This window comes from Ursus arctos, unplaced genomic scaffold (assembly GCF_023065955.2).
Source record: "Ursus arctos isolate Adak ecotype North America unplaced genomic scaffold, UrsArc2.0 scaffold_8, whole genome shotgun sequence".
In the NCBI taxonomy this organism is placed as follows: domain Eukaryota; kingdom Metazoa; phylum Chordata; class Mammalia; order Carnivora; family Ursidae; genus Ursus; species Ursus arctos.
The window spans coordinates 38,043,960-38,071,764 of NW_026623100.1; the positions used below are offsets into that span (position 1 = coordinate 38,043,960).

The window sequence follows — 27,805 nt, forward strand, 5'->3', positions numbered from 1 at the left end:
AGAGGTTCCTGAAATAGAAAGGATAAAACAGAAAATTCCCCAGGACTGATATACACAACTTGCCAGGCTGAAAGGGCTCACTAAGTATACAGCATTACAAATGAAAAAATACTGACACTTTTAAACAGATCATGAAGTTTCAGGACATTTGAGATAAAGAAGATCCTAAAGCTTTCAGAGAGGAAAACTGCAGGTCACAAATAAAAGCTCGAGAATCACAATAGCATAGGGTTTCAAGAACAACAAAATGTGGAAAACAATGAATAAATGCATTTAAAAGTGCCTACCTCCAAGTCTGTAGCCTAGCAAATTATCAATGGAGTGAAAGAATACACCCATTTCACACATGCAAAAGTCTCGAAAAAACTTACGTCCCATTAACCCTCCCTGGGAAGCTAAGGAAGGATATACTCCACCAAACAGGGAAGTACACCATGAAAGCAGCAGCTATGGGATCCAGGAAACAGAAGAGGGGTATAAGAAATGACCAGGGTGACCGTGAAGAGAAATCCCAGGGCAACAGCTATGCCCCAGGCATAGAGAACGATGAAGGTCCCCATCATGGGCCGAGTTGTGCCACCCTCCACCCCTGACGAATTCGTATGTTGAAGTCACCCTAACCCTCAGGACCTCAGAATGTGATTATATTTGGAGATAGGGTCTTTAAAGAGGTAATATGTTTAACAAGGTCATAAGGGTGGGCACTAATCCAATATGACTGGTGTCCTCATAAGAAGGAATCTGAACACAGTCACAGTTGGAAGACCATGTAGGGACAAGGGGAGAAGATGGCCATCTCTACACAGAAGAGACCAACCCTGCCAACACCTTCAGCTTGGATGTCTAGCCTCCAGAACTGTGAGAACAAAAATTTCTGCTGTTTAAGCCGCCCAGTCTGGTGCTCTGTTGAGGCATCCCTAGCAAACTAACACAGCACCCAACCTGGAAAAGGCCAAGAGGGCTCCAGGAAAGATTGCAGACAAGAAAGGATCTGTGTCTATCCTATCCAAATGAAGAGAAATGTTACAGTGGTGTTGGAATCTGAGGGATGAACTGGTGATAGGTGCAGGGAAAAGAAGCAAACAAATGAGGCAAAATGAGGACAAAAGCAGTGTGAGAAAGGAACATAATCTTGGTATGCTATGGCTCAGTATACCTAGGAAACAACATAAACTTAGAATACTGACTGAACTGGAAGCTGGGAAGTAACTATACTGAGGAATGAGGACAGAAGTGTGCATGTGGGTAAATGATGTGCATGAGCCAAATCCGCATCCTCCACAGCAGGAAGTCAACTGGTAATATCACAAATGGAAAATATCAGTAAGTGGCAAAATAAACATAGTATTTAAACATGGAGGCAAATAGTAGAAGATAATGCAAAAATATTTAGTGTTGGGGCGCCTGGGTGGCTCCGTCAGTTAAGCGTCCAACTCTTGATTTGGGTTCATTTTTTTAAAATATTTTTTTATTAAATTATGTTAGTCACCATACAGTACATCCCTGGTTTTTGATGTAAAGTTCAATGATTCATTAGTTGTGTATAACACCCAGTGCACCATGCAATACGTGCCCTCCTTACTACCCATCACCAGCCTATCCCATTCCCCCACCCCCCGCCCCTCTGAAGCCCTCAGTTTGTTTCTCAGAGTCCATAGTCTCTCATGTTTCATTCCCCCTTCTGATTACCCCCCCCTTTCTTTATCCCTTTCTTCTCCTACCGATCTTCCTAGTTCTTATGTTCCATAGATGAGAGAAACCATATGATAATTGTCTTTCTCTGCTTGACTTATTTCACTTAGCATTATCTCCTCCACTGCTGTCCATGTTGCAGCAAATGTTGAGAAATCGTTCTTTTTGAAAGCTGAATAATATTCCATTGTATATATGGACCACAACTTCTTAATCCAGTCATCTGTTGAAGGGCATCTCGGCTCCTTCCACGATTTAGCTATTGTGGACAATGCTGCTATGAACATTGGGGTGCATATGGCCCTTCTCTTCACTACGTCTGTATCTTTGGGGTAAATACCCAGTAGTGCAATGCCTGGATCATAGGGTAGCTCAATTTTTAACTTTTTAAGGGACTGCCACACTGTTTTCCAGAGTGGCTGTACCAACTTGCATTCCCACCAACAATGTAGGAGGGATCCCCTTTCTCCACATCCTCTCCAACAATTGTTGTTTCTTGCCTTGTCTATTTTTGCCATTCTAACTGGCGTAAGGTGGTATCTTAGTGTAGTTTTGATTTGAATTTCCCTGATGGCTAATGATTTTGAACATTTTTTCATGTGTCTGTTAGCCATTTGTGTGTCTTCTTTGGAAAAGTGTCTGTTCATATCTTCTGCCCATTTTATGATTTGTTTATTTGTTTCTTGTGTATTGAGTTTGAGAAGTTCTTTGTAGATCTTAGATACCAGTCTTTTATCTGTAGTATCATTTGCAAATATATTCTCCCATTCCGTGGGCTGCCTCTTAGATTTTTTGACTGTTTCCTTGGCTGTGCAGAAGCTTTTTATCTTGATGAAGTCCCACAAGTTCATTTTATCTTTTGTTTCTCTTGCCTTTGGAGATGTGTCATGAAAAAGGTTGCTGTGGCCGATGTCGTAGAGGTTGCTGCCTATGTTCTCCTCTAGGATTTTGATGGATTCCTGTCTCACATCGAGGTCTTTCATCCATTTGGAGTTTATCTTTGTGTATGGTGTGAGAGAATGGTCAAGTTTCATTCTTTTGCATGTAGCTGTCCAGTTTTTCCAGCACCATTTATTGAAGAGACTGTCTTTTTTCCACTGGATGTTCTTTCCTGCTTTGTCAAAAATTAGTTGCCCAAAGAGCCGAGGGTCCATTTATGGGTTCTCTATTCTGTTCCATTGGTCTATGTGTCTGTTTTTGTGCCAGTACCATGCTGTCTTTGTGATCACAGCTTTGTAGTACAGCTTGAAATCTAGCATTGTGATGCCCCCAGCTTTGTTTTTCCTTTTCAACAATTCCTTGGCGATTCGGGGCCTTTTCTGGTTCCATACAAATTTAAGGGCTATTTGTTCCAGTTCTTTGAAAAATGTCATTGGTATTTTGATTGGGATAGCATTGAAAGTGTAGATTGCTCTGGGTAGCATGGACATTTTAACTATGTTAATTCTTCCGATCCATGAGCATGGAATATTTTTCCATCTTTTTGTGTCTTCTTCAATGTCTTTCAAGAGTGATTTGTAGTTTCTAGAATATAGATCCTTTTCGTCTCTGGTTAAGTTAATTCCAAGGTAACGTATGATTTTTGGTGCTATTGTAAATGGGATGGATTCCCTAATTTCTCTTTCTTCAGTCTCATTATTCGTGTATAGAAATGCAACTGATTTCTGAGCATTGATTTTGTATCCCGCCACATTACTGAATTGCTCTATAGCTTCTAATAGTTTGGGAGTGGATTCTTTTGGGTTTTCCATATAGAGTATCATGTCATCTGCGAAGAGAGACCGTTTGACTTCTTCTTTGCCTTTTATCCCTTTTTGTTATCTGACTGCAAGGACTTCTAGTACTATGTTGAATAATAATGGCGAGAGTGGGCATCCTTGTCGTGTTCCTGATCTTAAGGGAAGGGCTTCCAGCTTTTGAGAATGATATTTGCTGTAGGCTTTTCATAGATGGTTTTTATGAGATTGAGGAATGTACCCTCTATCCCTACACTCTGAAGGGTTTTAATCAGGAAAGGATGCTGTATTTTGTCAAATACAGCTTTTTCTGCATCTATTGAGAGGATCATATGGTTCTTGACTCTTTTCTTGTTGATATGATGTATCACACTGACCGATTTGTGAATGTTGAACCACCCTTGCATCCCAGGGATGAATCCCACTTGGTCATGATGGATAAGCCTTTTAATGTACTGTTGAATTCTATTAGCCAGGATCTTGTTGAGGATTTTGGCGTCCATATTCATTAGGGAAATCGGTCTGTAATTCTCCTTTTTGATGAGGTCTTTGCCTGGTTTGGGAATCAAGGTAATATTGGCCTCATAGAATGAGTTTGGTAGCTTTCCTTCTGTTTCTATTTTTTGAAATAGCTTTAGGAGAATACGTATTATTTCTTCTTTGAATGTTTGGTAGAATTCCCCAGGAAAACCATCCGGTCCTGGAGTTTTGTTTTTTGGAAGGTTGTTTATCACCGTTTCAATCTCATAATTCATAAGTAATTGGCCTGTTTAAAAAATCAATTTCTTCCTGTTTCAGTCTTGGTAGTTTATAGGTTTCCAGGAAGGCCTCCATCTCTTCCAGATTGCTTAATTTATTGGCATAAAGCTGTTGATAAAAGTTTCTAATAATCCTTCCAATTTCATTTGTGTTGGTTGTGACCTCTCCTTTTTCATTCATAATTTTATTAATTTGGGTCCTTTCTTTATTCTTTTGGAGAAGTCTTGCTAGTGGTTTGTCAATTTTATTTACTCTTTCAAAGACCAGCTTCTAGTTCTGTTCATCTGCTCTACTATGCTTCTGGTTTCTAATTCATTGATTTCTTCTCTAATCTTGATCAGCTGCTTCCTCGTGCGTGGATTAGGCCTGTCCCTCCGTTGCTGTTCCAGCTTCTTGAGGTGAGAATATAAAAACTGCATTTTAGATTTTTCTGTTCTATTGAGTGAGGCTTGGATGGCTATGTATTTTCCCCTTAGGACTGCCTTTGCAGTATCCCATAGGTTTTGGACCGTTGTGTTTTCATTCTCGTTGGTCTCCATAAATTGTTTAAATTGATTTTTGATTTCCTGGTTTATTGAATCATTCTTGAGCAGGATGGTTCTTAGTCTCCAAGTGTTAGAGTTTCTTCCAAATTTTTCCTTGTGGTTGAGTTCCAATTTCAAAGCGTTGTGGTCTGAGAATATGCAGGGAATAATTTCAGTCTTTTGGCATCGGTTGAGACCTGTTTTGTGACCCAGAACATGGTCTATTCTTGAGAATGTTCCATGGGCATTAGAATAGAATGAGTATTCTTTGGTTCTGGGGTGTAGTGTTCTATATATATCTATGAGGTCCAACTCGTCGAGTATGGCATTCAAAGCTCTTGTTCCTTTGTCGATTTTCTGCTTGGGTGCTCTATTTCTGATAGTAGAGTGTTGAGGTCCCCTACTATTAATGTATTTTTATCTATGTGTCTCTTTATTCTGGTTAAGAGCTGGCTTGTGTATCTTGCTGATCCCCTGTTGGGGACATATATATTTATAATTGTCATATCCACTTGTTGGATACATCCTTTAAGAATAATATAGTGCCCTTCTGTATCTCTAACTATAGTCTTTAGTTTAAAATCCAGTCTGTCTGATATGAGAATTGCTACTCCAGCTTTCTTTTGAGGTCCACTGGCATGAAAGATGGTATTCCATCCCTTTACTTTCAGTCTGGATGTATCTTTAGGTTCAAAATGAGTCTCTTGTATACATCGAAAACCGGGGATGTACTGTATGGTGACTAACATAATATAATAAAAAATCATTATTAATTAAAAAAAAAAAAAAAAAAAAACCAAAATGAGTCTCTTGTAGACAGCAAATGGATGGGTCATGTCTTTTTATCCAATCTGCAACCCTGTGGTGCTTTATGGGAGCATTTAGGCCATTTACATTGAGACTGATTATTGAGAGATATGATTTTAATAATGCCATGTTGCCTGCAAAGTCTTTGTTTCTATAAATTGTGACTTTCTGTTCTGTATCACTCTTGGGGCCTTTTTACTTTTATAGAACCCCCCTTAATATCTCCTGTAGGGCTGGTTTCGTGGTTATGAAATTGGTCAATGACTGGCGATTCTGGAAGGTCTTTATCTCTCCATCAATTCTGAATGACAGCCTTGCTGGATAAAGGATCCTTGGCTGCATGTTTGTCTCTGAAAGAACTTTAAAAATGCCCCCCCCCCAACCCTTTCTCTCATTCCAGGTCTGTGGACAGGTCTGACGTAATTCTGATAACTTTGCCTTGGTACGTGAGAAATTTCTTTGCCCTGGCCACTTTCAACACTGTATCCTTGGTTCTGATATTTGCGAAATGCACTATGACGTGACGTGGTGTAGGTTTGTCATGGTTGAGCTTGGGAGGGGTCCTCTCTGCCTCTTGGACACAAATGCTTGTTTCCTTTGCTAGATTAGGGAAGTTTTCAGCTACAATTTGTTCAAATATCTCTTCTAGACCTCTGTTTTTCTCCACCTCCTCGGGGATGCCAATGATTCTGACATTGGAACGTTTCATTAGTCAGTAATCTCCCGTAACCTACATTCTTGAGATTGGATTTTTTTGAGCCAAGTTTCTAATTTAGCTTTCTCTTCTACTAACCCATCCTCCAATTTGCCAATATGTTCTTCTGCCTCATTCACCCTGGCTGTCAGAGCCTCTGGTTCTGACTGCATTTGATTCATAGAATTTTTAATTTCTGCCAGATTCGCCCTCATTTCTGCCCTTAGAGATTCTATATTCTCATTAACATTTTCATTAATACTTTTTTCAAGTCTGCACATCATCTTGACCATTGTTACTCTGAACTCCATTTCTGACAATTTGGTTATATCTATATCCATTAGTTCTGTGGCAGAGGCCACAGACTCATTGTCTTTTCTTTGCTGGGCAGGGGGGCGGATTTCTCCTTCTCATCATTCTGATGAGGAGAGGTTGCGGGGTTGCCCAGAGCCCAAATTATTGACCAGGACCCAGGCCGTGTGCACTTGTTTTATAGGGACCTTAGGGATGTGGGCCTCTTGATTTTTCAGCCTGCCTTCTGGGGAAGGGGCCAGCCGCGCCGATATTCAGGCAACCCTGTTTGGGTAGAGTCTCCGTGTCCCCTGCAAGGGGGGATGGGGATGGGCGCACTGTGAGCCGGTATTTCCAGGCTTTTGTTCTCTGGCGGCTTTCCCTGGGGGTTTGCTGTGCCTCTTCTGAGAGTCAGAGCAGCAGTGGCCGAATCTCAGCCTTTGTCTCAGAACAGAGGGATTGCAGACTGTTCTCCACTGATGTTCTGGCCACTTTAACTCTGTTTCTGTTGGTGCTGCTCAACCTTGCAGCCCCACAGCCAGCGTCCCAGCCCTCACTTCCAGGGCCGGCGCGTCTCTGTCCTTTGTGTTTCTAACACCGCCAGCTGCCCCTGCGCGCTCCGAAGCTCCGGCCCTCAGTCTGGTGGCGCACGTTCCCGGCTCACGGTCTCAGTCTGCTGTCTTGGGGGTGCCGTCCGCGAGTCCGCCCGCTCCCCCGTGCAGGTGGCTACCGCTTCCTGGTGCCCGAATGCGGCGGCTTCCTCCCCCTCCGTTCATCTTCTGATATCTGTGCACGGATTCACGGCTCCCCGCTTCGTACCTCAATAGTCAGCGCTGGAGATGTTCATTTGTAGAGATCCAGATGTATCTTCCTGCGTCTCAGGCTGATTACGTGGATGTTCAGGCTGGTCTGGTACCTATCCAGCTCGACTCAGGGGACCGGCTGAAAAAGGGGTCCCCTACTCCTCCACCATCTTAACTCCTCCCCCTGCCTGATTTGGGTTCAGGTTATGATCTCAGGGTTGAGATGGAGCCTTGCGTCAGGCTCCGAGCTCAGTATGGAGTCTGCTTAAGATTCATTCTCTCTCCCCTTTTGCCCTTCCCCCCTCTCCCTCTCAAACAAACCAAGGAACAAATAAATAATGTTTGCCAGAGGTAGGGTGGGGTGGGGGCAGGGGCTATTCTTTTCCACTGTAATCTCAGTAGAACTTTTTGCATTTAAACTACTCATGTGTGTTTTTTAAATAAAAATGAAAACTTTAAAAGCTTAAAAGGCTACTGAAGACTTTAAAAAAATGGGAGTCGCCAGTCCCTTTAGCCAGAGGACTTTTACCGTGCGAGGAGAACCCAGAACTCTAGTGTGGTGAAGAATAAATGAGACAGGAGATAGCAAAAGGAGCCTAGTTTTTCTGTTGTTTTGTTTTGTTCTGTTTTTAAGGAGTCTCGTTTTTTAACAAACCATGTTGACAACTGAAATGGGAAGGGGACAGAGGGGAATTCAGGGTCACATTTTCTGAAGGTAGCAGTACTTCTAGTGATGGCACTCCTGCTGGCAGTGTCCTCCTTAGAAACTGCTCGCCAAGGAGAACTCTCAGACTGGCTGGATTCCCGTGCCTGCCCCTTCTTGTTCTTCCATGCCTCACCAGTTGTCCAGTTCCACTTCAGTCCCCGTGAGCCTTCACGCTGTGTCCCGGGCAGCACTTGCACAAGAGCAGCCTTTCAGCACGAAGAACTTCTCTCTGTTACACGTGGCAGGCAGAGGAGCGCTTCACAAGCATCGCTTAGATGAAGGGTAGCAGCTTGACCAAGCTAATTAGACACAGGCCAGGGGACTGGCTGAATGAGAGCATTTCCTTATGGTCAGGTTCCACATGTTGTTCATATGGAAAAGAGGATAAAGAAAATGCGTGTCGCATGCAGTATAGTATGAGACATTCTAGGATACAACTCTTCAAAGTCAGAGGCTTTAAAAAAAATGAAGCGAAGTTGCCCAAGTATTCATCACATATCTACTGAGGATTATGATGTCATGTTGGCGAGACACTTCCCTGAGCAAACTAAGGTCTCTGGCTTCCTCTGCAACTAAAAATATTTAACACCTCCCAAGTGATCCATCTGTATGTTCCAGAGGTATACCAGCAGAAAAGATAACTTAGAAAAAGTCAAGATCAAGGCACCACTCTACTGTGAGGCAAATGGAAAAAGATTCCAGCAGGTTATGTTCAACAGAGAAGCAATAAAACAAGGAAGCCATGCTTGTCCACAAGTCTTCCAGATATCCCAGGCTTTAAGTGTTGTATCCTATTCTGTTCATTAAAGAACTTTTGTAGTCTATAAAAAGTTTTCACATTTTCTGAATAGTTCTACCCAGTTGATAACAATTACCCTGTCAGGTAAATTAACAGCATTCTGGTTTATCAGTTTCTCTTGCCCAACTGACAGTTACCTAAAAGTTTATCCATTCCTGTTAGATGGCATATCTGACAATTCAGTGAAGAAGTTGGTCAAATCCCACAACAGACTGCCAAAGAAAGAAACGTCTAATCACAAAAATACAGTTACTAATTTCGAAGAGATTTTAAAGAGATTGTCTCTTAGGTAGGTTTTAATAGAAATCTTGAACAGTTAGGGGGAAAAAAGATAGCCTTAATGATTGGGTCAGTAACAGAACATGACAAAAACACCAGAAATTTCCGCACATACACTCCTATCACAAGTCTAGTCAGAAAGAAATACATCGATAAGGAAGACAGAATTTTGAAAAAATAACTTACAAGGGAAATTCTTTATTACTTTCTCAGTTCTAAAATACCATCTTCCTTTAAAAAAATTTAAGACTGAATGACAGATTATTTCCTTTACTGTTGCAAATACTGCAAATTTATCAGCAAAGAGGTTAAGTATCAATGTAATTTTTCTTTAAGTTTGAACACATGACAGAGCAATAAAATAGATTATAAACCTCAATTGACCTGATCTTATAAAAAGTCACTCCAGCTGTCTTCAGCCCTGCTCTATCTGCAGAGAGATTTCCAGGACAGGTTTGTGTCATTCGGTCCATCCACAATAGGTTGGATAGGATAGTCTGTAGTAATTCCCAGGATACCACACTGTATTCTGGGCTGCTTGACTGGCATTTGGCTTTACATTCCAGGAGTACCTCCTTTGTGAATAGTCCTCTCCAGGGGGACAAGGAGGAGGGATATGGCCTCTCTGGTAAACGTTCTGGTTCTGTGAAAATTTTCTTAAAGAAAACAAAAAGTAATGAATTATTATTAGTTTTAATAAAATATATGAATAAGCTTTATAAAATAATACATAGACACTCTGGTTCTACTGTTTTCTACTTGTATAACCTTAGCAGATAAATTGCTTCATCTCTGGATTTCTTAGTTCTTTATAAGATGGAGGTAATACCTTCCATCTTCATGGGTTGTTTTCAAGGTAAATTAAGACAACATATTTAAATTACCTACCGTAACACTTTGGCACATGGTAGATTCCCAGGAGCCATTCCACTTTTCCTTACAGAGATAAATCTACACTTTTCTAATCAAATACTTTCTACCCAAGTCTTCCAGAGTTGACATGAGACAGTATAAGGTATTTATTTTTAAAAACAGCTGTCTTCACTTTATAAATAAATACATATATAGATGAGCTATAAAGTGTAGAAATTCTAATTATTACCTACACATGCAACAGATTTGGAAGATTAAGATTGAAGTTTGTTTCAAAAACAAGATCAGTAAATCTAATATACTGGAATTTTACTACTTTTTCTATAATTTGTATTTACTCTTTAAATAACAACCTTCCTTATTCTGCAAACTTTACCACTATTAATAGAACCTAAGAATGCAAGATCCTTTTTGGTAATCACATCAAATTGCTGGCTTAAACTAAGTTTAGAATCAATGAAAATTTCCAAGTCCTTCTCCCAACTGCCTCTGAAAAGTCTCAAATTCCCCCCCATCCTATACTTGATTTTCTAGCCCTGAATGCAAAATGTGGAGCAAATGATACCTCTGATCAGCGGACACTGATCAGCTAGAAAACATCAATTCTCACCATTCTCATGTGTTTGCACTAATTTACAATATAAATTTCTATTTCAATTCTAGAAAAGTGGACAGCAGAGATACCTTACTGACTGCTGCAAATCCTGGGTTTGGCTGTGGAAATGCCGAGAAGGTACTGGGTAACCTTGGGTCTGATGTAGGTTATACCAATGTCCTTGGTTAACAGACTTAATAGTGGTGTGGACTGGTTCCATCATATGTGTTGCATCTTCAAAACCACTTGATCTGGATACACTGGAATCCCAATTCCTCAAAGAGAACGTTTCCACACAGTATTACTGGTTTCCAAATTCTGTAGCCAATTTAGTGATGCTATTTAGGCAATATGAAAATATCAGTCCCACCCCCAATTTGTTTAGGGTTCCCCAAGCAAGTAAATAAGCTGCAAGAAGAATGGATATATGCAACTTAAATGACGGAAAACAAGATCTCCCTAACCACAGATCTCACATATAAAATGCTACTTACTTTCTGATGGGACCTTTCTGAAGGTCTTCAATGTAGTTTTGTCTCTCCAAGCAATGTCCGCGGCATCTATTGAATACTGAAGAGTGGATGAACTGTTAGAAATCACTGTACTAAAAGCAAATCTTTCCCAGAGAAAGCAGATCAAAGCTGAAATCCACTAATTATTCAGGCTGTTATACCTCATTATTTCCAGATACATCCCTTTATAAACTTTTGGCAAAAGAATGTATTATGTCAGAGCAAATGAATTACAAACATTTCTTTTTTCCAAAATTTGAGAAATTCATCTACATTTCCACCTTCAACTTTTATAAAAAGGAAAAAATGGTGACAACCCTCATACTTACGTTCAATTGCATCATCTGGCCTCATGCCTTGTACATCAATCAAATATCTAACAAAACAACATAATTCAAGTTATTTATATACATGAAAAGAAAAAAATCAAGTGTTTTCAAAAGAGGTCCAATTTCACTTACAAATAGATATAAAAATCCTAAAAAAACATTAGCACATCAAATCCAGTAATTATGAAAGAATGATATACCGTGACCACAAAAAGACTTTATTCCAAGGACGACCCAACTTGAGCAAATCTATTAATATAATTATTTACATTAATACAACTATTTAATTAGTAAATGAAGGAGAAGAAAATATAGGACCAAATTGGCAGATGTTAAAAAGGTATCTGATAAAAATACAACAGTCATTTTTGGTTTCTTGGTTTTTGTTTTTTAAGATTTTATTTATTTATTTGAGAGAGCAAGTGAGAGAGCAGAGCAGGGGGGAGTGGCAGAGGAAGAAGCAGACTCCCTGCTGAGCAGGGAGCCCGATATGGGACTCAATCCTGGGGCCCTGGGACCATGACCTGAGCAGAAGGCAAACGCTTAACCGACGGAGCCACCCCGGCGCCCCACAACAGTCATTTTTTATCAAAGTGTTTTGTATACTAGAAACAGGAGACTTAATATGACAGCGTATTTATGAGGAACTGATAGACAGCAAAAGATGAATTGGGAAAAATATTAACATCAAATCTAAATACTATCTAACCAACTGTATGGGCCAGAAGCTTAGGAGTCACTACCACCGCCAGCCGTTTCTTCCTCACCCTTACCTTCACACCACCAAGTCCTAACAATGACTGTCTCTAGAACATGTCTACATCTTTCTACCCAAATGACCACCACACCCTGTCTGGGCCCCCATCATGCCTTGATTTCTACAAAAGCCTAACTTATCTCCTTGCTTCTGCTCTTCCCCCCTGCAGTGTATTCTCCACTTAGCAGCAAAACGGTGGCTTGAAAATGCAAATGTGATTATGCTCTACATACTCACCCTTAACAAAAACAGCTCAGTGGTTTTCAAGATAAAGTCTAAACACAGACCCACATGATCTAACTCCTCCCCCACACTTCCAGCTCCATTTTCACTTTAAAAAAAAAAAGGGAATCTCAAAAAGAAAATAAATAAATAAAATAAATCTATACAGCCAACACGGGGCTCAAACTCATGACCCTGAGATCACGAGTCACAAGCTGTACTGACTGAGACAGCCAGGCACTCCCACCCCAACCTTTTTTTTTTTTTTTAAACTTTTCAGCTCCATTTTAACACCATATTTCCATGGCCCAGCCTCCCTGGCTCATTCCAACACAGCATACGCTTTCCTATTATCAGTCTTTGCTGTTCCTTATGCCCAGAATGCTCTCTCCAGTGTCTAACAGGTTAACACCTCATCATCCTTCAGATATCAGCCCAAACATCCCCAAAGAAACATTCTGTGTCCTCCACGCTAAGGTAAAATCCCCCCTATTAATATGCTCTCACGTACCATTTCCCTCTCCTTGGCATTTCAGAGCTGTAATTCCACATGCGTTTGTGTGACTCTTGAATGTCTGTTCTCTCTCTAGACTGTTAGAGTTCCCAAAGGGCCGGTCAAGTCTCTCAAGTCTTTCTGCTAGCACCCAGCACAGTGCTTACACAGAAAAGATGCTTAGTAAGTGTTTTCTGAATGAACAAATGTAATTCGGTACAGTGATAGCAAAGTCCATGAAAAGCAGAAAGGCATAAATTCTTTGAATCAGAAATTCCATTCTGAGTGAAATTATCTGAGAAAATAGCACATACATTCAAATTTGTTCATTCAGGAATATTCATTGATATAATGTTTTAAGATATTAAAAACTTCTGACTTTTATGTTCATCTGGAAGCAAAGCAACAAGGCAGCTTCTAAAAAAGGATGAGGTTTCCAAATATTTTCACAGGAAGATGTCCACGATATATTAAATTATATAACAGGATGTCTAATATTACACCATTAAATTACATGTATATACTTACATCTGTCTGCATTTTTAAGTCTGAAAAAATACAAACTAAATTATCACTGGTGGTATCTTTGAGTGGAGAGCAAGAGTGCTTTCTACTTCATACATTTCAATACCAACTGCATTTTTTGCAACTAGCTTACATGACTGCTATAAACAAAACAACGCAAACGTGGTCTCTCTCAGGGCTGACAACTCACCTGCAGATGAGATAGCCAGTCCTGTTTAAGCCATGGGTACAGTGAACACCAATAAGTTTGTCTACAAGACAAGGAGTACACAGTTAAATAAGTGAAGTACATACACTTAAAACAAATTCTACAATTTTCTTTAGAGTACCATTTATTAGTTGCTACAACACTAGTACTACCCTGAAAAGGAATAACTGATGAGGAGTGTGTTATTTCAGGAATACACTATAAGGAATTATCTAACATAAATTTGAAATTCATGGCCTCTGAAAAATTCTGCATAGCCCCTATTAGATGCAGTCATGTAAACTAGAGAAGGCCTGGTCAGGTACTAACAGCTAAAATGGCATTGAGACGAACCCAGCTTCTTACTATAGAATGACCATCAGTAACTGACTTAATTATAGAAAATGAGAGCAAGAAGAAAAAAAAAAACAGGCTAGAAGAATGAAACTTGTTTCGGAGTGAAACAAATCAAATGCCTTTACTTTGGATACTGAATACGAAAAAAACCAGTTTCTGTGGGACTCATAAATTCCCAAAGTGCTTCCAACCCTTCTCTCGTTTGCTGCTCCTCACACACCACAGTCTGTGTGCCCGTGAAGCACCTGGGGAAGCAGCGCTGTTCGTATCTTACGCTGAAAAAGTGAGAACTGGAGATGGAAGCCCAAGCAGCACAGCAGGCAGACGGAACAAAGACTAGAAGTCTAAGATTTTTCCAACTGTACCACAGTATTTCTTAGTCCATCGTTTAAAAAAATTACGTGAGGTGCCTGGGTGGCTCAGATGGTTAAGCATCTGCCTTCTGCTCTGGTCATGATCCCAGGGCCCTGGGTCTGAGCTCCACGTCGGACTCCTGGCTCAGCACCGAGTCTGCTTCTCCCTCTCCCTCTGCCTCTCCCCCTGCTCATATTCTGTCTGTTTCAAATGAATAAATAAAATCTTAAAAAATAAATTAAAAAATTATGTGAGAAATTAAAAAATGATCAAGTGTAATCCATCTCTGCACAATGTACGTCTGTGACTAGGTGGTGTCTGTAGGAAAGCACTCATCCTCTCCTGCCTGGGTTACTAACTCCCTACCTCTAAATCTTGTCTATTTCAAGTGATCCGCAGGTGATTTTCCAGATGTGATCTTCCCGAAATATGAACTCGTAAGGTTACTCCCTTGCTTAAAAATCTCGATTTAGCATAGAAAAAAAGCCCATACTTTTAGCACAGCATTTAGAACTCTTTATAAACGGTATCATCAATCTCTCCAGCTGAACTGTACGTCCACAATGATTCAAACTAGGACTTACAGGGTCCTCCATGATCCATGTCCTCCTGCCCCTCCAACCTCTCAGATCCCATTTTCTACACCCTGACCTCACCCATGTTCCCCACTCCAGCTACATGGTCTTACTATTCTCAAACATGCCTAGCACGGTCATGCCTCAGGGGCTTTGCACCTACTATTCCCTCTGCTTTGCAACACTCCATCCCCCTGAACTCCCCAGATAGACAATGGTTCCTCACTTCTTTTAGGCTCTACTCAAATGACATCTTAATAGAGGCCTTCCCTGACCACCTCACATATGCCCTCACTTCTGAATCCTGTTATTCTCCAAAGCACATTTTATCACCATCTGACATTTCGTATACTTATTTATCCCTCTCCCCCACTAGAATGCAGAGTATAAAAGGGCAAGAACTTTCCTCTGTTCCTGCTTTCTAGAACAGTACCTTTTTTTTTTTTTTTTAAAAAGATTTTATTTATTCGACAGAGTTAGAGACAGCCAGCGAGAGAGGGAACACAAGCAGGGGGAGTGGGAGAGGAAGAAGCAGGCTCATAGCGGAGGAGCCTGATGTGGGGCTCGATCCCATAACGCCGGGATCACGCCCTGAGCCAAAGGCAGACGCTTAACCGCTGTGCCACCCAGGAGCCCCTAGAACAGTACCTTTAACTAAAAGGTGTCCTATAAATGTTTGCTGAGAATGAACATGTGAATTCTATGCCCTTTCACACTATCCTCTAGTCACTCCAGAGGCCGCTGCTCCCAGGCACAAGGTCAAGCCCTGTGCCTTTTGCACTTGTTCCCCAAACCTGGACATTCCTTTTCTCATTCTAGCAAAATCCTCTTCCCCACAGCCCAGCTCAAATGCTGTCTCCTCAGTCAGGCTTCTCAACCTCTCCTCCATATTCCTGTTGCACTTAATTATAATTAACCCCGTCTTACAGTTACCACACATTTATCTTCCACGGTAACTAAGTTTCTAATGAACAGAGATTGCTATCACCTCTGTATCCCGGCGCCGTACCAACACATCTAAAAGACCCTCAGCATTTACTAAATCAACGTATTTTCTGAGTCTCTAGCAGTTCTAGGGAGTGGCCAGTACAGTGTCCTCCTCTTCATCGGGGAGCCTGGTATCGGTGGGAGGGGCTTCGAGCAGAGGTAGCCAAAATGCATCATAAGCAAGGTCCCGAGACTGCCAGGGCAGGGGGCACCGTGAAGTCAGCCCAACACGGTACAGCAGGTGAACAAACCAGATTTCCAGAGCCACTCCCACAGACTCGGACGGGTCTCCCGCCCGCACACAACAGATGGCATACTTGGAGCAGCTGCACACAGAGGAGCCGGGAAGCAGTGAGCAGGCTGGCAGCTGCACCCTAACATCTTACGAGGTAATGTTTCTGAGACAAGTTAATACAAATCAGGGAATCTATCTCCCCCTTAGACGACGTGGTTGTCAGAGGCAAGGCCAAGCCTCTCAAGTTCTAAAGTACGGGGAAGATCTGGGAACAGGGCTTAAGATATTTAAAAGCTAGTTAGTGCCTGCATCGGGCAACCAGGTTATAGTCTGAAAAATTATCTTAAAATTCCCGTTTCTTTCTCTCTCTCACCCCCCAGCCCCTATCTTCCCACCTCCATCTCTATTTTTCTTCCCTTTCTCCCTGTTTATGTATGTGTATATATATGGAATATTTACTCTGTCATATTTATTTAACAAAATATATGCTCCTCAAACTCAATTTAGAAAGAGAACAAAATGAGCACTTGGCGCTGTAGGTCAGTGAGTTTCCAAAGACAAAAGATTCCTCAATCTTAAAATATGGCAAATAACACATTCCTTCTGATAGCCAGAAGCCAGAGATAGGTAGGTGGATCCCTAAAATTCAGAAGCTAATAGCTTACTGAGATTATTTCCCACAGAGTAAGGTAGATCTTAAAGCAGGAACAAGAAACACCAGTTTTTTAAAGTCCTTCCTGTCTGAAAGAGAAGTGGTCGTGTCCTTCCTCATCTGTGCCCACAGTGGAAAACCAGCAGGAATACGTGAAATGCACACGATGAGGAGACCGCCCCGCTGGCACACCTGGCTTTGCTCTGCTTCCAGGGCTCTGTCTCACTCCAAACCTTTTCCTTGTTGTCTCTTTTATATACCCTAAGACCTTGACATCTTTGTTCCTTGTTTTCAGCAGAGGGTCACACAAGCCATGCTCCCCATACCCTTTGACCCAATACCCTGACATCCTTAACCTTTTCCCCCCACCTCTCACCTCTGAACCAATAAAATAAGACAAAAGAATGTTTTTATTCTAGTCTGGATTTCCCAGTCAAGTATTTTAAAAAGAGATGGGGAAGCTAGTTCACATTTGTCATTAAAACCACTTCTCAAACTAAATTGTTAATTTGTGACCATAAAAGGAAAAATACCTCACTCTATCTGTACTATCTGACATTTCAACCTTAACATTATCAAACACAACTGGCCTAATGTTAAAACTATTAGAACTACTAAAAGTCCCAACCCATTCATAATGCATTCCAAAGTTCAGGTAAGAGGAAAAAAAACAACAAACTCACCATTATCTGTATTTTCTTTTAAAAACTCATTAACAGCACATTTGAATTTAAAAATAGTGTCATCATCAGGCACCTGATGCCCAATTGTATAAATTTTTAAGTAAGGAATCGTTTCTGGTAAGTCCTAGAAGGCAAAACCATGAAAATGTGTATTATTTCATTTGTAAGGAAAGGAGTAAAAAGCAATCAGAGAAATCAGAATATAAACCAAGAGATTATTAATAAACACAGTTTGTCAGTAATTCTGATAAAAGAGCCATTTTTTCCAAAGCTGTTCCAACCAGGAAGTATCATCTGATTTTCATTAAAACTACAGAATGGAAAAAAACAAAAACCAAGAAACCCCCTACAGAATGGATAGGCAACAGGCATACAAAACTGAAAGCCAAGTCCATGCGAATGAATGCATATAAAACGATGAATTATATAAGTAGTTCTACTTAATATTTTATTTTTTAAGGGCCATAAAGCAGCTGTGATTTAAGCAGAACAGAAAAACTTGGATTTGAATTGTAAGATAAAGCAAACTGCAGGCACTGATGAGAACTGGTATTCTTGGGGTAGGAGAAATTAGACACCAATAAAAGAAGAGATTAAATGAAAATCCTATAATTCTGAATTTAAATGGAAAGTACCAGTATGAACCTATAATTTTTTAATATATTAAATATAAATACACATTTCCTAGCCCTGACCACAGAAAAAGCCTAGAAACAACTGATGTCATGTCTAAAGGACTCAGGAGCCACGCTGAGAAGCAACTGGGCAAAGATAGGGCCTCAATTTGTGCCTCAGGAGAAAAAGAACCGCAATAATGTTCATAATGATACAAAAGTAAATAAATAAAATTTACTGATCACCACTGGAGGATATTAGTGAATCAACTCATTATTTTGACACCTGTTAAATGAAAGAATCATGCCTCTACAACTGGGCAACCAAACAGATGATGAGGGGAAGCTTCTCTTGACAGAAATATACCCAGCTAATCAATGAAAAAGGAACAGAATTCACTATTTTTTGAAGTTCCAAATGAATTAATGGATGTAGACATCAATCATCAGTGACTACCAGTATCACAGAAAGAGATAATCATTTATATGTCTCCACAGAAGAACACATCATCACCTCTGAAACTGTCTTGCAAAAAAAAAAAAAAAATTAAGTCTGAATCTGATCAAGCCTCTAGGTCCAACTGCCAATTTACAGGAAATAAAAGGATTGAAGAATATGTTAACACCACATGGGGAGGGAATCATCAAATCAGAATGAATAAACTACCTGGTTTCTTCAAAAATTAAAATTCACCAGGGGAAATAAAAGAAAGTAAGAGAGACATGCAGGGAGAACCTACAGACTAAATAAGACTTCAGAGATCTAATTATCAAAGGCAAAGTGTGGACCTTATTTGGATTTAATTCAACTCTTAAAAAAACATTTTTTGTGACATTTAGAAGACAAAAATTTGAGCACTAACTGGTATTAATGTTAAACAATGATAGCAAAAAATAAAAGTCCTATATTTTAAATCTATATATACCAAAAATGCACAGGTGAAATACTATGATATATGGGATCTACTAAATAATACGGAATGGGGTGAAACCAGTAGGTGTACAGATGAAACACGACAGCCATCAATTAATAAAGATGAAAGCTGGATGAGTTCATGGGTGTACAATGATTATATGTCTACTTCTGTGTATGTTTAAAGTTTGTGATAATTGTTTAAAAACAAAACGATACTGGAAAACAGTTTGATGGTCTCTCAAAGGTTCCTAAACATTGAACTACCATATGATCCAATAACTCCACTCCTACCTATACATCTGGAAGACTTGAAAGCAGGGATCTGACCCAATACTGGCTTACCAACCCTCACAGAGCGTTATTCACAATAGCCAAAAAGTGGAAACAACTCAAGTGTCCATCAAAGGTGAACAGATAAACAAAATATGGAATGTACAAATAATGGAGTATTACTCAGCCATAAAAAGGAATGACATTTTGTTACATGGATGAAACTTGAAAACATTATGTTGAGTGAAGTAAGTCAGACACAGAAGGACAAATACTGTAGGATTCTACTTATATGAAGTACCTAGAATAGTCAAATTCACAGAGACAGAAACTGACATAGAGGTTACTGCTGAAGGGAGAGGAAGTGGGATTATTTAATGGGTGTAGTTTTTGTTTAGGATGTTGAAAAAGTTTTGGTTATAGACAGTGATGATGCTTACATAACACTGTGAATATATTTAATGCCACTGAATTGTACGCTTATGAATGGTTACGATGATAATTATTTATGTATATTTGACCACAATAAAAAAAACCCAAGAGAATAACTGGATTCAAGTGTCAATTCTTCCTTTTTTGAGACTCAAGTTTTATCATCTATAAAATTAGCACCTGGAATCGTCTATCCTCCGAGCCTGGCACTCAGCAGGAGGTATCAATACTACTACTACTTCATCAGCAAGTAGTGTGAGGATTAACCAAGTTAATGCATGTAAAAGCACTTTTTAAATAGCAAACTGCTTTACAAATATTAATAAACATTAAGTGTTTAGGCCATGAAATTGGTCAGAAGGATAATTCCCTCCCACTGATATGCCACATAGGCCAACAGATCATATGGGCTTCTGTCTTTTATCAAGAAATATTAGGAAAAGCAAAGCATGAAATTTAGAGAGTTGTCTTTTACCATGATGCTCACATGCTCAGGAAACTGCTTAAAGTAAATGCTAAAGACATAACGGATATTCACTTCTTCCCTTTTAGGCTGCTACTACTCATACTGAAGGTTTATTTCATTTTCAAAATATGGAACATGGAAGCTTATAGAATTTCTTCAGCACATAAGACCTTACTGTCCAGTATTACAGTTTAATTCATGTCTTTAATCTCATTTTGAGACACCAAATAGAAATACGTACTTAAGGAAACCACTAAGTTCCCTTTTTGAACTATTACCCCTGGAAGAAAGCCAGGATTCACCTTAGCATAAGGTGGTAATTCCTGAATTACCATGCATTATTACCGTATCAGAAAGTAGGTTCTTTTCAATGAAGGGTTTCATTTACCTCTGGTTTATAATAGCGGTGAGTATAAGTTAAATCAATAATTAATCCAAGTTCTTGATTCTGTTTTTGGATTTTGTTAAAAAGATCCGAGGGTGAAAAACGTTCTTCTGGAGCAAGGTTCTTTTCAAAACTCTGTTAGAGAGAATGAAATAAGAAAGAGCAAACGTGTGCTTAAAAATCCTTTTCCATGTATTCAAGCCTTGTGATGCCGACACACAATGAGATTCAAAGCAAAGTTTCCACTCTGCTGGAATTTACAAGCTATATTACAATCCTTTCTTCTAGAAATGAGAGGGAAGAAAATAAGCTCAATTCTATGTATTTATTTGTTTGTTTTATGTTGATCTCCTCACCAGACTTTAACTCCCAGAAGACAGGGACCACATGAATTTTGCCCACCACTGTATCTCCAGCTCCACATGAAACATAAATAGGTACTTCTAAATACTTCTTGAATACTTACATATACAAAGGGTGGCTTTTATTGCTAAATAGTCTTTTATGTATTTGGCTTATTTACATACGCTGCTCATTGATCTGTTTCGTTTTTCAAATGCGAGCAACACACTTTTTTTTTGGAAATAGACTAGTTTTTAGAGCAGTTCTAGGTTCAAAGCAAAACTGAGAAGAAAGCAGAGTCCCCTCTTATACCCCCTCTCCTTTACCCCACACAGCTTTCACCCATCAACATTCCAAACCACTGTGGTCCATTTGTTAGAATCAATGAACCGACACTGACATGTCCTTTTCAGTCCACAGTTTACATTACAAATCACTATGTATTGTACGTTCTATGGGTTTTGACCAATGTATGACACATATTTACCCTTATAGTATCACACAGAATAGCTTCACTGCCCTAAAAATCCCTGGGCTCTAGCAACACTTTTAATACAGGCTTAGTACCTGGCAGTGCTACATGATCCCCTTCCACCATTATTCTTCTTTTTCAGCATTTTCCTGGCTATTTAGGTTTACTTTTCTCTATGAGTTTTAGAATCGGCCTATTTGAGATGATGTTAAATTTGTAATAAATTAACTTAGGAAGATTTGACATACTGATGATATTGAGTCTTCCACATAATACCGTGAAAGTTTTGAAGAGTAAATTAATTACAACAAGGCATACAATCTCTCCAATAAGCCTCTAAAAGACTTGGAGCTGATAGATCAAATATCATCTCTAGCCATGTGAACAACTAACTCTGGATAACTAATTTAAGTTACAAAACCTTTAGGAAGCTTCCTGTCTGTTATCATTTCCCCCTCCTTTGAACTCCTTCGTATTTCTTGCCATGGCATTTATATGACATTTAACATATTCTAGTTTATATTCCAATGTGCATGAGAAGTGACTGTCAAGTATTGGGGCTGCTCTTCTTTGGGTGACTTCCATAAAACACACAGGAAATCAATGTCACATTTTACTCCCTGGCTCTAAGCATGAATAAGACCTGTACTGGGGTGGTTATGCAGCTCTGTAATCCCCTTACAGTGCCCAAATAATCCCAATGCTGAATACAGATAACCAGAGCATACAGAGCCAGGAGGCGGCTTTTTATCACCAAATCATACAGCAAAGATTTGTGGCTGTGTAGAAGAAGGGAAATCGCAGAGTCTTCCTATCTTCTATCTTGCTGATGTGCTTTTAGGCAAGGGGCTAAGCAGGGACCCTGGCAGAACCTCAGGAATCCACTGTTAAGAGGCCATGGAGTAGGGAGTTAGGGAATTAGGACAACTGCACAGAGAAAAGGAGAAATATAGGAGATAATTCACAGTAACTGCAAATGGGAGGGGGTGTCCATTCCACAAATATTTGCTAATATTTATTATATGCCAAACACTATTCAACTTATCCAACAGCACCATGCTTGGTGTTGATGGATGTGAATAAGGACCATATGTTTAACCTTTATGAAAAGACTAGTTTTTAAGTCCAGATGCAGAAGAATTAACATAATAGGTGAGAAAGGAACTCTGACCTAAGAGTCACAAATTAAATAAATTCCCAATACATTCAAAGTGGGCTTTTCCAAATACCAACCCATTCTATGTTGGGCAGATTAATGAGCCACGAGTCTTGGGGCGCCTGGGTAGCGCAGTCGTTAAAAAGCGTCTGCCTTCGGCTCAGGGCGTGATCCCGGCGTACCGGGATCGAGTCCCACATCGGGCTCCTCCGCTATGAGCCTGCTTCTTCCTCTCCCACTCCCCCTGCTGTGTATCCCTCTCTCGCTGGCTGTCTCTCTGTCACATAAATAAATAAAATCTTTAAAAAAAAAAAAAAAAAAAAAAAATGAGCCACGAGTCTCTTCTCACCTTTTTTATACTGACCAAATGCTTTCCCCACCTATTCCTTCCTTAGTTCAAACAAAAACACAATTTTCAGAATTTCCACGCTGAAATCCTGACTTACTAATCCAGGGCATTGGGGGTTTTTTTGGTTATGATGATGGGAGTGAAGGGGTCTTATTAGCATTTAGTGATCGGGGGTCATGGATGCTAGAAATCTTGCCAAATTCGTAACAGTCCTACAAAAGTGTCTCACACCTGAATGACTTTTTCTTTAAGATAAGAGACTTTATTGCCCTGCAATTAAAAGTATTCAAACGGGCACCTGGGTGGCTCAGTCGGTTAAGCGTCTGCCTTCTGCTCAGGTCATGGTCCCAGGGTCCTGGGATCAAGCCCCACATCTAGCTCCCAGCTCAGTGGGGAGTCTGCTTCTCCCTCTCCCTCTGCTCCTCCCCCGACTTGTGCTCTTTCTCTCCCTCTCAAACAAATAAGTAAAACCTTAAAAATAATAACAAAATAAAAGTATTCAAACATGTATTTTCCTACATATTGTGAGTGATCAATGTTAAATAATTAATTTTCATCATCTGCTTCCTTTCATGTCTTCTTGACCAATTCTTCATTTTTCATTCCAATTGCATGCCTTTGAAGCAATGAAGACTTTTTTACCACCTTAGTTATGGACTGGAACATTCACCTGCAGCTACCTCAATGCTCATGACACGGAGCTGTGCTCCTAGTGGTTTTATCACAGCCACCATCGGAGACGTTTTCAAAAAACGTCGGGACGACCTTCCTTCATCTTCACGTCATAGGCTCCGTTGCACCTCGAAGAGCCTGGCAACTGGCCTGTAGGTGCCTCAGGATGCGCCCTCCTCCGGCAGCCACATGGAGAATGACTTTCGAATATCCTATTCAGTGCTCATACAGGTGAAAAACTGTTCGTAATTATCTAAGCCTTAGAACCTAACTTCATTTCACAAGTCAACACAAGAGTTTTTTTGCCTCGTTTTAAAGTACACTGAATTTTCCAAGACAGTAATCACATTATCAACCAAGTAAAGATTGTATACTTTGTTTCATTTGAAAACCTACTAAAAGCTGTTCACTATCATGGAAATTTCTTCCAGTAAGGCAAGAAAACCCACCTAGTTCAATCTGTACTGGCAGTTTTTGTATTCATGGTGCAAGTAACTGACTACGTTTTTATTTCTAATATAGTCATGCCCAAATATTTACATATTGAAATTAATACTTATTACTTTATTATAAGTTACTTTATTTTATTTATTGTTTATATTATTGGTTTCAGCATTACATTGATTTTTTTCTTTAAAATTAAGTATGGAAGTAGTATTTATCTGTCAATTCTATTTCAGAATAGTAAAGGGGATATAACAAAGTATTTGTCATTAAAAAGGGAAAATGGAGGGCTGCCCGGCTGGCTCAACTTGTAGAGCATGCGACTCTTTTTGACTCTGATATCAAGACCCGAGAGGAGACCAAGAGTCAGACACGTAACCAACTGAGCCAACCAGGTGCCCCTGAGCATGGGACTCTTGATCTTGGGGTCATGAGTTCAAGCCCCACACTAGGTACAGAGATTACTATAAAAAAAAACCCAAAACTTAAATAAAAGAGGGAGGAATGGAGTGTGACATCGTCGAGCACCAGTGTTCTACATCGTGAATTCGGATTTGTGAAAGAATACTGAATTAACTTTTGCTCACCTTTTTCAAAGGAACTTTGAAAGCAATGAAACGAGTCCCAGGCATCCGTTGTCCAACTGGAAGGTAGTCTTTCCACCTATTAATACATTTTTTGTTAGCCAAATTTTATGTTAGCCTGTCTCCCTGCACAGAATGAAGGCTCCTTGTAAATGGAAACCATAGCCCGCACAGTAGGTCCCCTCTTGTCTTTGCTTTGAATTTTGCTGTTCCACTTACTCAACACCATCTAGTAACAACTTCTCTCCTAGATAAAAGGCAACAAAACAGTGCAAAGGTCTCAACAAATAAGGAAGATCTAAAGCCAGAGTTGGCCAGTACTTTTGTATCCCTGATAAAACCTAAATCAATCCTCAATACTAAGGTGTCATTAATACATACCTGTTGACTGAAATAATTTAAATTCAATTCTTTCACTTCACAGTTTATTGTTAGTCCTTATACAACTGATGCTATCAAAATCAATCAATAGGGAACTTCAAGTTCAACCTGATAGAAAAGGGACTGTGAACTTCATTTAGTAATGTCAGGAGTCACAGTGAAAAGTGATACTTGGGTTGATGTCTGTAGGATGAGTTAGTTAACTAAGGTTAATTCAGTATAGCTGGAGCACAGAAAGTGAGGACAAAAGTGGCACAAGATAGGGCTGGAGAAGCAAGAGCGGAGTCTAGACTATGCAGAGTCTTAAAGACCATGGTAGAGAGTTTCTTTCTATTCTTAAAACAATGTTTTTGATATATGTTTATGAGCAATATTCAAACTAGTCTATTAAAAGGACTTCTTGTGTTAAGAATGGATTGGAAGGAAACAAGAGCAGATATCCGTACACTAGTTAGGACCTAACCACAACAGATCAGGCAAATTCTGTCTTAGGATGCTGACAGAAGTTGACAGATTAAAGATATTCAGGAGATAATATGAAGGAGATTTGATATTGGAGACGGGAGGGAAGAAAGGTCTCAAGGAATACAGAAGAGTTCAATACACACACGGGCAAGGTCTCAAAATAAATCATTTGTACAGAAGCATCTATCTCAAATAAGACGTGTTAGGAAGCAACAGTATGCCCTCTGTGATTCCTGGAAACAACATAAATTAACCTTTTTGGTGGAAAGTTCGGATGTCCTGGTGGGTTTTTTTCACTCGAACTTGGTTCTTATGAGTCATATTTGCTGTGCCAAAATAACAAAGCTCGAGGAATTGAGGGAGACTCCAATTTGGTAATTAAGGAGTGTCCCCAACACTGGCAGTCCCACCTTAAAAAGCCGTCCATCTGCATTTTACCGGAAAAGCAATGGCCAGCCTCGCTTTTAACAGAATGGGGGAAAAATCAGAACCTCACAGATGCTCAGATTCTGTGGGCGGAGCAGCGAGAGCATCAGTGCCTCCCAGCTCGGGCGGTCGACCGGCCAAGCGTTCGCCGGGGACTGGGGCAGGTAGAGACCACAAGAGATGGAGCCCAGGCCCAGGCGCTCCGAGCTGCAGGGCCACGCCCAGGGGCCAAAGTAGATACCTTTCCGGGACGTGGTTTCCGCGCTTCTTCTTGGCTGAGCTACGTCCAGAGAACACGCGTCCCTGGCCCCAGCCGCCGCGGGCATGATGCCACTGGCTCATCTGGGCCGCAAGATGCCGCCCACCCGACGGCAAGAGCGACAAAGCCGCCAGCCCAGCGCCCTCGGTGCCAAAACAAGAACCCGGACCGGAAGCGGGTAGGCAGCAACTCAAGCAGTTCCCAGGCCCTTTACTACTGCGCATGCGCCACCGGCAGTCGTGATGACGTCACTACGCTGGCTGGCTGTAGTTTGATTACTAAACCGGAGTCAGGAAACTACAGCGCCCTCCTAAGCTGGGGGCCAGTAGCACAGGTTCAATGAGCACGTACGCACACTTCTGAATTCAAATAGTACAAGAAAGAAAGTTCAGTCCCACTTCTCCAGTTCCTTGTGTGGTTCTTCCAGATATTTTCCAACTGATCACATTCATACTTATTCAATACATATATAAATATTTGTACACATATGGACATATATTTTATACAAAAGCAGTATAGTATATGTATCCTACAATCTATCTTGGATACTGATTTTCCCAATTTATGCATACTTCCGTTCTATTCTTTTTAATGCCTGGTATGCATAGTATTTCATTGATTATAAGAAACATAATCTATATAACCAGTCCAATGTTGATGGACTTTTAGTTGTTTTCAGGTTTTTGTTCTCTGTTACAGACAGGCTGCAATGTGAATGCCCTGAAATATGTATATGTCTATATCTACATCCCTAGAAGTAGAATTGTTGGAATGAAGGATATGTAGACTTAACATTTTGAACAATAGTGCCTCACTACCCTCCTGTATCAGCCTGCACTCCCACTCACAGTGAAATTATTACTGAATTATTATCATGCACCAGGTTTCACATTAGAGGTTGACAGTAGGTATTTAGGTTCTAGAAAAAACAAAAAAATAACTAAGAGAGATAAGAGTAGAAGCTGAAGTCTAAGATTTCCACACAGTATCAGGGATAGGGATCTGTACCTGTTAGAAAAGCTGAATTTCTGCTATATGTGGAACAGCAAAGGACAGCATGTCCCATAGTAGGACTGAAAGCAGAATAGAGTACTAATTCCAGGCTATAATAGCTGGGGTTTTTTGTTATTTGTATTTTTTAGTTTCTAATTTCTGAAAGTATTTTATATACACTGTTAGTCTTTACCCTTTGAGATCTGGACAAACAGAGAAAGATCAGAGTTATTGAATACATGATTAAATGAATGGGTAAAAAGATCACTAGCTTTAACATTTCTGGGACAGTCATATTCTAACTAAGTTTAAATCTACAAGCATTTACAATTCTGAAAACTTACACATAATGTAAAACAGCTCAATATTATCAAGTTGCTATTGGAAAAAGAAAAGATTTAAGGTAGCACAGCACATTTGCAAACTTACAATTAGATACATTCAAATTTGGTGCTCAATCATAAAATATTCTTTAGGAATTTATGAAAAAATATTCAATAGGCATGTAGTGGCCAAGAAAAAGATGAATGGTGCACATATCTATGGATTTGATAATATGTAAAAGGTGACTTAAATCTATCAGAAACTACAAAAGGTATATTGGTCTTGCACTTCCAATGTGCTAAAAGACACAACAAACTCAGTTCTAGTTGATACAAGAAAATCCAGACCTAGGCAGGATATTCCCTCTGTCTGCTGCTCCCCCTGCTTATGTTCTCTCTCTGTCTCTCTCTCTCTGACAAATACTGAAGT

The 27,805-nt window shown here is 40.0% G+C and overlaps 1 protein-coding gene across 1 annotated transcript; it reads right to left on the minus strand.

Moving 5' to 3' along the window:
- Positions 1-9,074: 9,074 nt before the first annotated feature.
- On the minus strand, positions 9,075-26,294 carry DUSP11 (dual specificity phosphatase 11). Its single transcript, XM_026482847.4, has 9 exons — positions 26,042-26,294; positions 24,532-24,607; positions 20,513-20,644; positions 17,427-17,550; positions 13,587-13,647; positions 11,400-11,446; positions 11,053-11,128; positions 10,648-10,833; positions 9,075-9,746 (listed from the first exon to the last, which is right to left on the minus strand). The coding sequence occupies exons 1-9, from the start codon at positions 26,281-26,283 to the stop codon at positions 9,551-9,553; spliced, it is 1,140 nt and encodes a 379-aa protein (XP_026338632.3). The 5' UTR covers positions 26,284-26,294; the 3' UTR covers positions 9,075-9,550.
- Between the last annotated feature and the right edge of the window lie 1,511 nt (positions 26,295-27,805).

Excerpts from the sequence above, each read along its gene's own strand:
- DUSP11 (XM_026482847.4), bottom strand. The coding sequence starts at position 26,283 with ATGCGCAGTAGTAAAGGGCCTGGGAACTGCTTGAGTTGCTGCCTACCC. Across the intron at positions 11,447-13,586 it reads ACTGGCTATCTCATCTGCAG|ATATTTGATTGATGTACAAG; the intron begins GTGAGTTGTCAG and ends TTGTTTTGTTAG. Across the intron at positions 11,129-11,399 it reads GCCAGATGATGCAATTGAAC|TATTCAATAGATGCCGCGGA; the intron begins GTAAGTATGAGG and ends TCCACTCTTCAG.